Below are 15,713 nucleotides of genomic sequence, written 5' to 3'. Positions count from 1 at the left end.
ACTCAGCTCCACCTTCCAGTACCAGTGCTGGGAACAGGGGCACCTACAGCCCAAATCTATATCATAGACTCAGCTCCACCTTCCAGTACCAGTGCTGGGAACAGGGGCACCTACAGCCCAAATCTATATCATAGACTCAGCTCCACCTTCCAGTACCAGTGCTGGGAACAGGGGCACCTACAGCCCAAATCTATATCATAGATTCAGCTCCACCTTCCAGTACCAGTGTTGGGAACAGGGGCACCTACAGCCCAAACCTATATCATAGACTCAGCTCCACCTTCCAGTACCAGTGCTGGGAACAGGGGCACCTACAGCCCAAATCTATATCATAGACTCAGCTCCACCTTCCAGTACCAGTGCTGGGAACAGGGGCACCTACAGCCCAAATCTATATCATAGACTCAGCTCCACCTTCCAGTACCAGTGCTGGGAACAGGGGCACCTACAGCCCAAATCTACATCATAGACTCAGCTCCACCTTCCAGTACCAGTGCTGGGAACAGGGACACCTACAGCCAAATCTATATCATAGACTCAGCTCCACCTTCCCACACAAACCCACACAAGCACAGGGAGAACATGCAAACTCCATGCAGATAGTGACCTGGCCAGGCTTCGAACCCCAGTGCTACAAGGCAGAGGCGCTAACCACTACGCCACTATGCTGCCCAGTTCCTAACAAATAAAGATTTAAAACGAATTGTAAGTTTGTTCTAGGTGTTCCTAACCTAACACTAAGATCCTGTAAAGAAAATAATTAAAGGGTCTCTATGGGCGCCATGTTCCATGTCACACCCTAAATATTGGTGGAACACGGAACATGGTAGGAAAGGTGGCATAAGCCTTTTTAGTCTCATCTACCTCCAGTCTGCACAGAGATAGCATATTCCTAACGATTCCTGAGCTTCAGTGCTTTATCACTGTGTGGTGAGTGTATTTGATGGTCAGGCACATTTCCCTATATCGATGAAACTCACATTCTGGGCTTGTCGATGGACAAATGCAGTTTGCTCTCAGATTCATTCAATGGTTATGATGTCACTTCCAGTTTTCTCCGGCGCTAGCCAGTTCTGGAAATCAGGACTGGGGGTAGATGACACTAATACTTACAGATGGGGCTTGACTTTGATATAATTCTTCGGAATGTAGCCCTCTTGTCCTTTAAGTTCTGCTTTGAACCAGTTCTGATCGTCTTCCATATTGAGGATCTGAAAAAAAACATGAAGTCCAAGAATTCTAAACATCAACATTAGAGAGAGAGAAAGCAGGTATGAGAAATCAGTATAGAACTATACAGAGAAGAATAGAAGTGTCTATTGTTACTGTGTTCATGTGGAGCTATCATCAGATACATTTTGAATAATAAGTCCATGCATGCCTAGTAGAGGTGCACCGAAATGAACATTTTAAAACCGAAATAAAAAAAAATGCCTGGCCGAAACCCAAAATGTTTTTTTCCTAATCGCTCTCCTCCCGCAGTGCTCGGCCGCCTGTGACAGTTTCTCTCCTCCCCGCTAGGACACAGGCAGCACCCAGTGGGGAGGACAGAAAGAACATTTAGCCAAAAGTGCCATTTTCGGTCGATATGTTTCGGCGGCCCATATATTGGTGCATCCCTAATGCCTAGTAATGTGTCAGTGTAACACTTCCAGGTATTATATATCTCTCACAGAGATCTGGAGTACCAGACTGTTACATTTTATTTGTAAGAGGAAGAAAGGCGACTTTATAGATCATATTCTCCACCCTCTCCCTCCCCGACTTTCCAAGGAGGTTAGAAGATGAGCTCCACCAAGATAATCAGTAAGAAGCTATATACCTCTTCTACGCTGGGCAGAAGAGGTATACATCAGCACCTAAGTGTTTTGGATGGGGAAGAGAAGACTTAGAGGGCCTATATCAGAAAGTGCCCACTTAAGGGTAGGTCATGCCCAGACCCCGCCTCTATATATGTGGGGACCGCCCATCATGCCCACTTTACAGATTGGTCCCCCCCACATGCTGCCTCTAAATATGTGTGGACCGTCCATCATGCCCTCTTGACGGTTTCTTCCCGCCAGCACTCTGCCTCTAAATATGTGGGGACCGCCTATCATGCCCATTTTGCAGGTTGCTTCCACCCAGACCCTGCCTCTAAATATGTGGGGATCGCCCATTATGTCCACTGTATGGAATTTTCATGGGCACACTGCCCACTAGGAGCCCCAATCCCTGCATATAATGCCTTGTTTGAAATACTGGGCATGTGCAGTAACTCAAGGAAGTTTGATGCTGGGATGTTGGGACATGACTCTGGACACACCATCGCTAGGACAGTGGGCCAAGATGTGAGACTGCCCTAGCAAATCCAGGACATTTGGCACGTATGGGGTTTCCAGATCACCAAATGATTGTTAAATAAAGGTACATGGGGTAGACTGGCGCAATATACAGACCGCCAGGGGAAAACACTGAAGCCTTGAGTGGATAGGATGTGATACCTGTATGAACCTCAGGCTTAAAGCCCAACTCTAGCCAATTTGTGTGGTTTAGACAGAGCAGGGAAAAGCTAAAATTTATGAAGCAAGTGCCACACCACTGTCCAAAATAACAGTCCTTTAACGCATGAACTAGATGAGACGGAACAGCCAACACATTTCGGGATTTAAGAAAGATTCTGCTTCGTCAAGGCTGTAAAGTTGGGGAGCTCACAGAGTTTAGTTTTAATTTCCCTCTTCAGGGCAGTGAAAACACAAATGTAAGCTTAACGTCAGCCAAAACTCAAAGTAAAAGTCCGTATCCTAAATACCGAAACATAAATGTGTCTCACCAACTTGTTATATAGAGTCCGAAACTTGGCGAAAATCCCTTCCTAGGAATATAAATCCTGAATCTCAGCAACACAGCAGGACTCTCACATACTAGCCACAGCTGCCACTTTTCTCCTCACAACTCCCACACTACTCTCTGGAGTTGCTGAACTTTTAAAGTTGTGGCAGGAAGATTCACCCTTAAAGGGACCACAACCCAAACAGTGGTGAAATATATCGGCCTTCGAAAACCCAGCCTTGCCGTCCTCTACAAGGCTTAAAGGGTTAATAAACCCTCGCATGTTTTCGCATATATCTGCGGCTGGCAAGCAGTAGACATATGCAAAACGATTTTTAAAAAAACAAACAACTTTTTCAAAAGGATTAAACTTACTTGTGTCTACGCCGCGCGCTTCCGTCCGAACATCTGAAGAGTGTCGGGCGGCCGCAAAGGATCTTGGGGCGGGCGCATGCGCAGTTCAGATGTTCGGCCGGGAGATGAGGAGAGACACAAGGTAAGTATCTATGGAGCAGCGTTCACCCGCACAGACTCCGTGGGACATCAGAGAAGAGGAGGACAGAGGAGTCAGCGCTGGATCAGAGACCCGGACCAGCGCTGGAGAGACAGCTGAAAACTACAGTAAAGAAGAAGAAGATCGGATAAAGAGGCATCATTTAAAGGAGAACTATGAGGTGAGTGCTTTTCACTCACCTCATAGTTCTAGCCGACCTGTGACAATGAGACTGTCACAGGCCGGCTCAGTAGATCGGGAGGGGAGCGCACACATACCGGAGTTCGCTCACCTCTCAATCCTGTCACGGCTCGCTGCCGTGACAGGGGGAGGGCTGGATTCCCCCTCCCCGCTCCGCCAGCGCTGACTGGCGGAACGGACGGGGAGGGGGCGGGTACAGCTGGCTCTGTTCAGTGTTCAAAAGAAGTAGCATAGGCCTGTGTAAGATTTCATTTGTGTCTGTGACCCCATTGGGGAGATTTTCCCCCACTTCCTGTCCCCGTGACACTCATAGAAGAAATTGACAGCAATAAACACATTGTAAGACCTTCTACATTCTACTAATGACAGCAAGGTACAGGAAATCTGCCCAGTGGTACTCAAAGAGAGATTAAAAAGGGGCTCAGTGGCATCACAAGGGGGGTGCGGCCCGCACTGACAGTCATTTTGGTGTCACCCCCTATGAAGAGTCGGGCACTCGGTCATGGACAGTGTCAGGAGAGAGGCGGCATACCTCATCCCGCCGGGTGTCCGTTCCCTCCTCTCTCTGCCGGCGTCCATCACCAAGATGGCCACTGTCAGGCATCAATAAGAATACCGTGCATGCGCAATTATGTCACGAAGGGGTGTCGCCTCTTCTCCGCTCTGGGTGTCACCCGGCCTCGGGACGCCCTTGCAGGGGCTCTAACCTTTTGCTCCTCTCCAGAACAGAATAAAAGTTAAAAGCATGTAGATTGTGTAGCGCTCACCCCCGAAGCATCCACCAGAATAACCCGGGTCACATATAGCTTGTCTAGGGGATTTTAGCAACCAGCTGCCCCATGAGCATTAATCGCCCTCTTCTGGTGACCAACAGAGCTGACATCCAGGCCAGAAGTACAATGCTGAAGAACTTTATTAACATATTCACTCTAGGAGAGAGGGTGTAGAGGCCTAGCCATCCCGGGTAGAACAGACACAGACTCTAGACGACTCACCAGTCCCTTTTAGTAATTCAGAGTAGATCCCTTTGCAGCACAGTTGGATAGGGATGGGCACAGAATCTTTAGTAGGAGAGGTACCAGACTTGCTCCTGAGGCCCTCTATATTCCAGGCACCCCCAGTAGCCATCAGTTTCCCTGGTTCTCCTCCTCCAACCATCGCAGAGGCCTCCTCCAGACTTGAGGCCTAGCTAAACACTTCCCGCACTCCAGGGTTCCCATGCCCCAGGCCTAGCCTGGGGGCAGGCTGGACAGCACCCCAAACTGGACTAACCCATGACTGGAACCCGACTGGGCACATGGCAATTCCCTGGAGTATATATGCCCAGTGCCAGCATAGGGTTGCCACCTGTCCAGCATTCACCCGGACAGTCCGGGTTTTGAATGCTGTGTCCGGGTTTAAGGCAGCAGAAACCCGGACACAAGATGTCAGGCAGACGGGGGCAACCAAAATCAATATAGGGGCTACTGGCCCCCCCACTGAAAATAGTCTCAACTGTGATATTTACATAAGAATGGGTGGCACTATTTACATATAAATAAGCCACGACTCATTCTCCCAAAAAATGTCGCCGTGTTGCTACAGTGTTCAGGTTTCGCTTGAAGAAAAGGTGGCAACCCTATGCTAGCATGCAACACTGGCTAACAGAGCCCTAGTGATTGGCTAGTGGACTGCACACACACTCACGGTGCCCCTCATTGGCTGTCCCACACTGCAGTAGTCACGCAATCAATGCCAAAAGACCTGGAATTTACCAGATAAATGCCAACTATAATTCAGCCAGACTGACTACAGCTCTGGCAATCATTTAAATTCTAGTAGCCACCTCACAAAAGGTGTTGGGGCTACAATTGTAGTCTCGTATGGCCAGGACCCTCCTTACCATCTTGAGTTGATTTGTATTGTGATTGTAATGTCTTCCTTATATTGTAAAGCGCTGAGCAAACTGTTGGCGCTATATAAATCCTCCTATAATAATAATAAATATCACCTTGAGCTATTGCTCTTTGTGGTGGAGAGAGCAAAGTGAGCAGGCAAGGCCCCCACCTGCTGGCCGGATGAAGAATTACACAGCAGTCACATGCAATGGTTCATAATTACCTTATTTTACAAACTAGTTATTCTTTGTTTACTTCTGATCTTAACCACAAACACTGAAAATATCAAAGATTAAAATCTCAACCTCCAGTCCGCCTCCTTCAGCCTTTCACACTTCCCTTCTGAGAAGTGTCCGTCACACTCCGCACATCAATCTATAAATGATTTGCGGGCGCTCTCCTTATAATTGCACTTTATTTTCATGATAGACTCCTATTAGAGGACATTTATTGAGGAGAGAAAGAAAGTGTTACATGATCCACACCCCGCAGGTAATCCCCGAGCCTTTGTGCAGGCTTCAGACTATGAAAAGGTGCATCTCTCTAATTGATGACAAGCCTCGTTATAGGATGTCTTTATGTGACAATGTCACTCACTGCCCAATATGTAATCATGACATGTTATTCTCCTCCGTAGAACAGAGAGAGCAACCATTCACATCCTATTTCCATACACTTATCAAGAGCATAGAACAGGTTGTAAATGCCATGACCTGCAGCAACCAATCAGAACGCATCTTTGTTTTGTATTGTAGGGTGGTGAAGGGTTAAAAATCACTGTTAGTTTATTTTTTTGCTCTCTGTGTTGGCTGTCACTGGAACAGGTGTTACCCATGGCAAGATTTCCCCTGCATCCTTGTTCTTTTCTTTCTTTCCCTTTCTATTCATTCTTTCCTTCCAAGAAAGAAAGAATTTCGTTCAAAAACGAAACTGAATCGGACATGTGACTTTTCTGGCCAATCAGATGTGTTTTTCGGTTTAATGGCTCTGTATGGGTCTGAATATGAATTTTCGTTATGGCAACATGGAAACCATATACAGTATTACTAAAGCTGAGGCTCCGAGACCCGAATGGCATTCAGGATCCGAATTCTCGAATTGTATTCGGGAGCTTGCGAATGCCATTCGGGTCTGGGAGCCTCAGCTTTAGTAATATATGTATATCTCCCAGACCCGAATGGCATTTGCGAGCTCCCGAATACAATTCGAAAATTCTGATCCTGAATGCCATTCGGGTCTGGGAGCCATATACATATATTACTAAAGCTGGGGCTCCCAGACCCGAATGGCATTCAGGAGCTCCCGAAAAGCAATTCGGAAATTCGGATCCTGAATGCCATTCGGGTCTGGGAGCTTCAGCTTTAGTATCAATATCTGTATATGGTTTTCTGTGGTATTCACAAACTCATCCGAAACTAACGGAATTCGGATTTCGTCCGAATCCGAAACCCGAACCGAATAACATTTTGGATTCAAATCCCGAAATAACGAAATATCCGAACCAAATTTTTCTGCAGCTTCCATGTCTACTGACAAACAGCGTCCTGATAGGAGGACAGAGCTGAGTGATAGACATATGAGCTTATCACTGTGCTTCTCCACTGGGGGGGGGGGGGGCGTGTCCATGACAGCCTGGGCTGAGAGGAAGTGGGTTGAACGAAGCCGGCAGTCATACAACCCAGAAGACTGATACATCTGCTGGCAGCTCTGGAATGAGGGTGCATATTGCAGCAAAAGTGGCTTTTTATCTTTATCGGGCTGTTTTTTTTTTCATTCATATTTTTGGCGGGAATTTTAATATTCTTGTTTTGTCTGAATTATATTTCTTCCTCTTAGGTTGGGGATATGTTTTTGGGTGTGATAAATTAGATAGCGTTGAAACCGTTGCACCCAAAATAACCACAACAGCCGTCCAGAGGAGGTCACAACATTGCTGAATTGGGATTATCTTGTTTTTTTTCTCTTGTATGCAGAAAACACAAACATAGGATCTGATTTAAAGTTGCCTGTGACATCTGTGTGCGGCTCAGGCAGGAAGACAACATCCTGTTTATATGAACTTGGATATTTATAGGGATTTTTTGGGCCATTGACATTGAATCCTACATATTATTAAACCATCGGAGATAAAATTCCAAAGCAAACATTTCATGTCACAATGTAAAAGGCTAATGAGCTGGAAGTCATTGGAACTCAGTGACAGGACATATGCAGAGGTCCAATTTGCTTTAACCTGTAAAATTATTTTCTGAGCCACCAATGGCAATTATAGAAATCCTGAAGGCCGGTGTACTATGAAGAACTGCCATTTATTTTCCCAAAAATACTCAATGCACCTTTATTATTCATTATTGCATATCCATTCTGATTATCCCTCCCACCTTTCAGCCACTACCTGTCTACATGCACTTCAGTGCCAACCGTACATCGTTGCCAGTGACAACATGGGCCATGCCTGTGCGATGTGTGTCTCGGCATGGCTGATTGTAGTCTCCGCCAGGGTTGCATGTGATAACGCAGATCTGGGAGAGGGAACCATAGAGGGCTGATGGATAAACCTACCGCCTTGCAAAAAGCTCGCCACAACATTACTGCCTCTAGATGGCACTGTGGAGCACAGGTATTTTTCTATGCTCATTGGTGCCCTCTAGTGGCAGAGGCCCCATAGTGTTGGGACACAAAACAGGAATGGCCTGAGCAAGGATCTTCATAGCAGGGACACAATTGAAGCAACTTTCTAAATTCAGTAAACATGTTAAAGTTTATATGAGCTTTTCTATGGGTTTAGCTCTGCTTGAAGGGCTGATTTCAGTGTCGTGTGGATGCTGGTAGGTAGAACTAACTTCTTATAGGTCTGATGAACCTTAATGATCAGAGCTTAACGTCTGGGTTCCCAACTCCCCTCACTATTTCACTGAGAGGTCTGTCCTGTTTTCTTTTTTCATTATTATTTATTTTATTTTTTCATTATAATTTATTTTATTATTATTTTACATTATATAGTTACATACAACTAGGTCTTATTTTCAGGGTAGGTCTTATATTTGAGCAATTCCTAAAAATAGAACTAGGTCTTATTTTCGGGTTAGGTCTTATTTTGGGGGAAACAGGGTAGTACTTGAGGTTGAAAAAAGACAGGCCCATCAAGTTCAACCTATGTGTGTGTGCGTGTCTCTTGTGTGTGCATGTGTGTATAGATGTAGTCAAGAACCAGCTGCACTCCTTACCGGAATAGTAGTAAACCTGCCAAGCAGGTGGGTGCTTGTAGTGACCACGGACAGCCCCGTGAACAATGCAGATCTAGAAAGGATTGTCACCAGCACACCAAAAGTTTTGAAGCAAAAAGTCCTTTATTGACAAATCGCCATCCAATACAAGCGCTTTCGGGGTCTCAGCAGTACCCCTTCATCAGGCTCATTCTCATTCTGAATGAGCCTGATGAAGGGGTACTGCTGAGACCCCGAAAGCGTTTGTATTGGATGGCGATTTGTCAATAAAGGACTTTTTGCTTCAAAACTTTTGGTGTGCTGGTGACAATCCTTTCTAGATCTGCATGTGTGTATAGAGTCCCCGTGTGGTCTAATATTTAATTGTACCTATACCCCTGTATGTTACGGTCTCTTATGATGGAATCCAATTGATTTTTGAACGTATCAATATTCTTTGCTGATACCACTGCTGGTGGCAGAGAGCTCCAAAATGTAACCGCTCTAACTGAAAAGAAGCCCCTACGCCCTTTGTGAATAAATCTTTTCTCCACCAGTTTTAGGTGGTGGCCTCTAGTCCTTGTTACAGAGTTTACAGTAAAAAGTTTAGTGCCGATGTTGCTATCACCACGGAACATTTTGTACAACAAAATCATGTCCCCTCTTATGGAGAATGCAACAGGTGGACTGACACTCCAAGGGGACGGTGTCAGATAGTTCGGCAATGGAAAGATTTTGCGGCTAAAGGGCTGAATGTAAGACGTTTTTGGTTGCTGAACTTGTGGGGTTCGTGTGGTTTCCTCCTAAAATCCAATATCATACAGATAGGCTCAGGGAAGAGTAGGCCAGAGCCTTATGGCGGCAGAGAAAAATCGACTGCATAAATATCAGGCACACATTTTTTTCTCCCAAACAACCAGCAGAACTACTGTCATCTCCTATAGACTTATTGCCAGAATACTCAGAGTCAGGTTAGGACCAGAAAAGCAACAAAATGTTTTGTGTAACAAGGTGGCCCTATCAAAGGGGTGTTGGGTGCCTATAGGCTCTAGTGATGCAAATCCATCTCAGGGTAGGTTACCTGGCTTCAACTCAAAATGGTTACACAGTATGTATTACGATTATAGGGAAATTAGATTGTAAGCTCCTTCGGAACGGGTCCTGATGTAAATGGTTCAGCATTATACATTATGACAGTCCAGCCTTACCTTTAGTATGTCTCCTTTGTTGAAGGGCAGCTCATCTCTCTCCGTGGTTTTGAAGTTGTAGATGGCAACGGCCTCCATCTCTTCAGACGTGGGGAGGACGGGGGACTAACACGTGTGATGCTCGGTGGGTTTAAGTGACACTTGCAGCTGGTGACATACACAGCTGGAAAGTGTGTGTGGGTGGGTAACGGAGTCCTCTGTTCTCAAGAAGTGAAAATGTTCGTAGCTCCCCCGGCGGTGGAAACCAAATCAAGCATGTCCTCAGTGTGGGACCAAGGCTGGGACATTCAGTAGAGGGGGTTTCATGCAGAGGCCTTCCTGGAAAAACAAGTCAACAGTCTGTGTCTGGTATCGAATGTGCCCTGCAAATGTCAGTGCTCGAGGGCAGCAACAGAAACGTGGTTTTCCTGTATATATACTGTACCGCCTTCCATTGTATACTTGTTTACATTGTTGCCAAAAAATACATTGAACCATATGCTGGAATGGTTTACCTGTCAAGAGGATTCTGTTCAATCATTCTTATCATCCCGAGACCCCCAGACATTACCACCAGGTCCTGGACCCCCGCCGTGGCAGCAGCACAGCTCAATTAAGGACAAACACTTGTCAGCTGATTGGACAATGCAAGAGTAGCAGAGAATTATGTGGTTATCCCCCTGCTTACTCTGCTGTCAGCATGAACAATTGTTCTCTGAGCAGCTCAGCTCCCCCTGTTTACCACTCCAAACTTTTTCTCAGCAGCAAAGCTCCCCCTGCTTTCCCCCAGCAGTTTAGCTCACCCTTCTTCCCCCCTTCTATTAGTGGCCCAGCAACTCAGCTTTCTCTGCTTCCACCTCCCATCAATGACTCTGCAGCTCTGCTCACCCTGCTGTTAGAACCTCAGCAGCTCAGCTCCCCTTCTCCTACCTGCCATCTGTGACTGAGCTCAGCTCTGCTTGCCATCAGTACCTTAGCAGCCATTGGTGATTCAGCAGCTCAGCTTCCTCTGCTCCCTCTCCCATCTGTGACTCAGCAGCTCAGTTCTCCCTGCCCCCCTTCCCTAGCAGTGGCTCAGCAGCTCAGCTACCCCTTCCCAGCAGTGACTTAGCAGCTCAGCCCCCCCTTCCCAGCAGTGTTGTTCAGGAGCTATGCTCCCTCCGCTTCCACCTTCTATTTGTGCCTCAGCAGCTAACCTTCTCTTGCTCCTCCTGCCATCAGTACCTCAGCAGCTCAGCTACCCTTCTCCCACTTACTATATGTGACTGAGCAGCTCTGCTCCCCCTGCCATAAGTACTTCAGCGGCTCAGCTCCCCCTCCCATCTGTGGGTCAGCAGCTCGGATCCCCCTGCCCCCCTTCCCTAGGAGTGGCTCAGCCGCTAAGCACCCTCGGCTTCCACCTCCCATAACTGACTTAGAAGCTCAGTTCACTCTGCTACCCCCTCCCATCAGTGACTCAGCAGCTCAGCTCCCCCTTCTCCGATTGGTGACTAAACAGCTCAGCTCACCCTTCTATCAGTGGCTCAGCAGCTCAGATCCCCCTGCTGCCGCCTTCCAGTAGTGACTGAGCAGCCTTCTAATCTCAAGTGTAAAAACATAGGAGGAACTCTGGGAGGAGAAGAAGGATGAGCTGAGCTGCTAAAAGAAAGACTGTAATAACATCACTGCTACTACTGTGAACTTTGAGGATGAATTGCTCCACAATGGCTGCAGCTACAGAGTGTTTAAAATGTGAATGTGCTTAGGCTGGCCACAGATATACTTTAAAGTGACAAATTATGATAGAACAGAAGAGCAAGGCATACCCCCGTCATCTGAAAGCAGCAGGCCATGAGACATCTGGTTGCCATCAATGCAACCTACCATCTCCCTATGTTGATGCAGCACATGTGGTAAAATATTTCTTTCCTCTTCTTTATAGAAAAAGGGAATGTTCAATATTTGCTGACATGGAAATATTGTAGACGGTTTTTAATTTTTAATATTGCTCCTCATTGCCCTCCAGTCAACCCCACCGTGGCCACAACATCCTGACCGGTGCTCAAATCAGGTACTTCGCTTGCAGCTACTGCCAGTATGGCCGCCCTTACCCTAACCAAACTTTGCAAGCAAAGCAACAACTTCTGTCTGTGCTCCTCATATTCTGGCATCATACGGCTTCATGAAATCAAATCCTTTGATCTGGGGGTGGAACTGACACAACTGGGGTCACTTTTATAACTCTTGGATTATTTGGGAAACCTTTCAATGTTTCTGTATATCCAAGACCTAGGCAGACCTTGAAGTAATGTTCTACCAATGCAATTCTGATAGCTGTGGATGAAGAGACTGCCATGGAACATTTTCTTACTGGGAGTAATGGGTCCCTCAAAAAAACGATATAGCCACTACAGAATAAGGCTGTTTACACTCATCTACAACATATCTAAACATATCTACCAGCCCTTAGATGTGGTGACTGCATTCATTTTCCTTTTTTCAGGCTTTTTGTTTTTTATTTTCACCTAGTGACAAGGCTTCCTGTCCTAGGGTAACAACGCTCCCTCACTGTACAGTATCTATGGGGGTGCACAGTTGTCACAAGAAGTGTACTAGGACTACAGAATACTGTACCTCCCCCGTTCCTCATCTCTATAACATGGGGGGTTGAGGGAGCTCAAGAGAAATGATAAAAGTGCCGCACAAGCAGAAAGCACAGGAAGCTCACAAGATTTCCGGCAGATCTACAGGTATTTCTTTTTTGCACTTATTGGACAGATATCACAAAAACACTTCCAGTGGTATGTTCAACAGAACAAAATGGAGCAAATAGATCATTGTTAGGCTTACCTAAACTTTATGTGTGTGTTTGCATGTGTTTGTGTGCCATTTATGGCTATAAATCCCCAACTGTTGGGCATAGTAATACAGATATTTAAAGTGACACCAAACTTAGGAGTTAAATCTTAAAAATACGTTAAAGAACCCCAACTATTAACAAAAATGTATCATATTTGTGTATCACTCGGCTGTAGATCCTCCAATCATCTCTGAATTGGTGCCGACACTGTCCTTCCTTCTGGAGGGGGGCTACTTTTGTTCCCCATGGTACCTGTGTGTGTTGTAAAGTAGTCACCGCTCCAAGCTTGCTCCTGTGATGGACTACAATCTCATGTTTAGTTTATTAATTTGTATTGAGATTGTAGTCCATCCCGGGAGCGAGCTTGGAGCGGTGACTACTTTACAACACACACAGGGACCATGGGGAACAAAAGTAGCCCCCCTCCAGAAGGAAGGACAGTGTCAGCACCAATTCAGAGATGATTGGAGGATCTACAGCCGAGTGATACACAAATAAGATAAATTGTTGGTAATAGTTAAGTTACTTGAACACATTTTAAGGTTTAACTCCTGAGTTTAGTGTCACTTTAAAGGATTGGTCCATCGAAAACCTAAACCCTACCATTGGGTAGACTCAGGCTTCTTATAGCTTCTCACATTTGTTGGGGACACTGGAGACCCATGAGCACTTCCACTAGTGAAAATCAGAAGGTACGTTGTGAAGTCCAGATGGTCAGCTGCTCATCCGTGCCCACCTATACCATTCTGAGACTTAAGTCTTTGGGGAAATGGTAGTCAACGAAGACAAACATTGCCATCCTCGTCATGGCATCATCCTAGCAAAAATGATGCCCCCCTGTACGGGCTACACTTTTCCAGAGTCTGTCTCTGCTTTCCACCCCAGAGTCTCACTGCTCCTGATGCATCCACCATACTATGTGATACATGAAAAGCCAAAGACAGTGAGGCCCGCTCCTAATGACTATAGCAGGTGGATACACTTAGCAAAATAACATTCCTTTTGCTGCAACCGTGAAAGCTGTACTATGCCGTGAAAGCTGTACTATGTCAGATAATAATTCAGTGTGCTGGCATCCACATGTAACAGAAATATCAGTTTTGGGTAGACTGGTCCTTCCTAATCACATAAATGATGCTGGGGACTATGCAAGATGCATACTACCAGTGTCATAGTCTCTTTTTGGGGGGTATCTCACCTCCAGTACGGCCGCCTCTCTCTTGGTTGTCACCCCGATGTCTCCACTCCGAGCTGCAATGTTACCTCCGCTCTACTGATCTTGTGAGGGAAGAACTGTGTTTGCAACTTTTTTTTTAAGATAAAGACAAACAGGATGTCGCTGTAAAGGAGGCAGCCAGACTGTGATACTGTACGACAGGATAGGCGACGCAGATACGTTGTAGGAAGCAGTCTTAAAAACGAATGTTGGTTGTATCATCGGTATGTCTTCCCTGGTTGTGTTAGAAGGTAGCAGGTAACGACAGCCAGTGTCTATGCCTATGGCTACACAATGTACTTTAATTGTAGCTTTACATCCTTCTGTGCTGTACGTTTTTACCTGCGCTTCTAGAGCGCATGGAGCTTCATCAAAAGAGTATAGAGTGTGCAACCTCCCTCTCATGCTTCAAGGGTTAGGCAAGGTTGCAATGAGATGTCTCTTAGGACAAGTTACTATAAGGGCTTGTTCACACGATGTCCGGATTCAGTCCGGACCAGAACAGTTCGCTCCTGCACTAAAAATGTATCCCAATGTGTTTTATGGGCTCCAGTTCTCAGCAGCGCAGTCTGTTCCGGACAGAAAAAATACTGCATGTCACATTTTCACTGGTCCGGAAACGCACGAACGCGTCAAAAACGCACCTCACTGCAGTTAACAGCTGACAGCCCCACTCCACAAAAAAAAAAGGAACTGGGTGGTGAGGGGGAGAGAAACCGCCCCCAGGACGAGCTGTGTCGGCCGCACAGCGCCCTTGTTGCCATGGCGCCCTGTGCGGCCGCACTGCTCGCACACCCCTAAGGCCGGCCCTGGGGACGCGTCTGGAACGCGCTGCACGCATAGCACCGCATCTGCAGATCTGCACCAGAAAATGGTGTGAACAAGCCCTAAAGCCGTGTTTCTCAACTGGTGGATCACAGCCCAGAAGTGGGTCACAACCCCGTGTTCCGTGGTTCGCGGCATGCATTCTACTGCTCTAGGTGAGAGAATTCTCAGCCTTTCACTGGCGCAGCACTGTCAGTTCTTGCGCCGAACAGCAATTCAGAAAATGCTGCCCGGTGCAGAGTCTCAGCTTGAGGTAGGGTGGGCTGGGGGTATGGCTGCAAGGGAGCATATATGGGATCCATATGTGCATTGCTTACAGCTCCCTCGCGTGCCTTGTAGAAATGCCTGAACTAGAGTGACGTCACATTCTGGCGATTAACGCACTGTACCACGCAGTCAAACCTACCATGCGTTCTGGTGCAGGAGGTGCATCGTGTTGCCATTCATTTGAATAGCACCCCAAATGCACCTCCCGCCCATAGTTTAATTGCCTGCACCAGAACGCGCGGTACCGCAATGCCATGCGCTCCAGTGCGGTGCGACTTTCGTCACGACTTAATGACCAAGGACAAATGTGGGTTCTGAGGTTACACAGGTTGAGAACCACTGATCTAAAGTACAAAGGCAACTCTATGGGGATGTTTTATAAATCATCCATCCTGCCATACCCTGGCTGCATGCTGTTCACATGGCATTGCTGCCACTAGATGGAGCCACGGAGCATTTTCTATGTTCCTCAGCTTCACCTAGTGGTGAGAAAGCTGTGGGAATGGCATTCAGCCAGCATATGGCATGATGATGATTTATATTCATCCCCTATAATTGATTATCATTATGTATATGCCCAACACTAGACAATTAAACTTTGTTCGAAATCAGCCCTTCCTACGGACCCCTAGGTCATTTGTGTGGGTAGCCCAAGCCTGGCCAAAGCGACGATAGCTGATCTATCCTTGTCTAACCGGTGCACATGTATGACTTTGTTCCAGCAATTCTTCAGGTCAGGAGTAGGCAACCTCGGCACTCCAGCTCTCACCTAATTGAGGGGAAGTCCCAAT

General features: G+C 46.6%; 1 protein-coding gene across 1 annotated transcript in view; it reads right to left on the bottom strand.

The window, feature by feature from the left end:
• The window catches only part of GRAP (GRB2-related adaptor protein), a 46,699-nt gene extending 32,743 nt beyond the window's left edge, over window positions 1–13,956 (bottom strand). Inside the window, exons 1-3 of the mRNA XM_018564681.1 lie at window positions 13,813–13,956; window positions 9,797–10,114; window positions 1,114–1,211 (exon numbers count right to left, since the gene is read on the bottom strand). Coding sequence (XP_018420183.1) covers window positions 1,114–1,211; window positions 9,797–9,874 — 176 coding nt within the window. The 5' untranslated portion in view covers window positions 9,875–10,114; window positions 13,813–13,956. The remainder of the gene's footprint in view (window positions 1–1,113; window positions 1,212–9,796; window positions 10,115–13,812) is intronic.
• Window positions 13,957–15,713: the final 1,757 nt, after the last annotated feature.

The sequence above is a fragment of the Nanorana parkeri genome, unplaced genomic scaffold (genome assembly GCF_000935625.1).
Source record: "Nanorana parkeri isolate BGI_ZX_2015 unplaced genomic scaffold, ASM93562v1 scaffold772, whole genome shotgun sequence".
Lineage (NCBI taxonomy): Eukaryota > Metazoa > Chordata > Amphibia > Anura > Dicroglossidae > Nanorana > Nanorana parkeri.
Note: the sequence above shows the minus strand (reverse complement) of the source record. Positions and strands in the feature narration are given on the sequence as shown.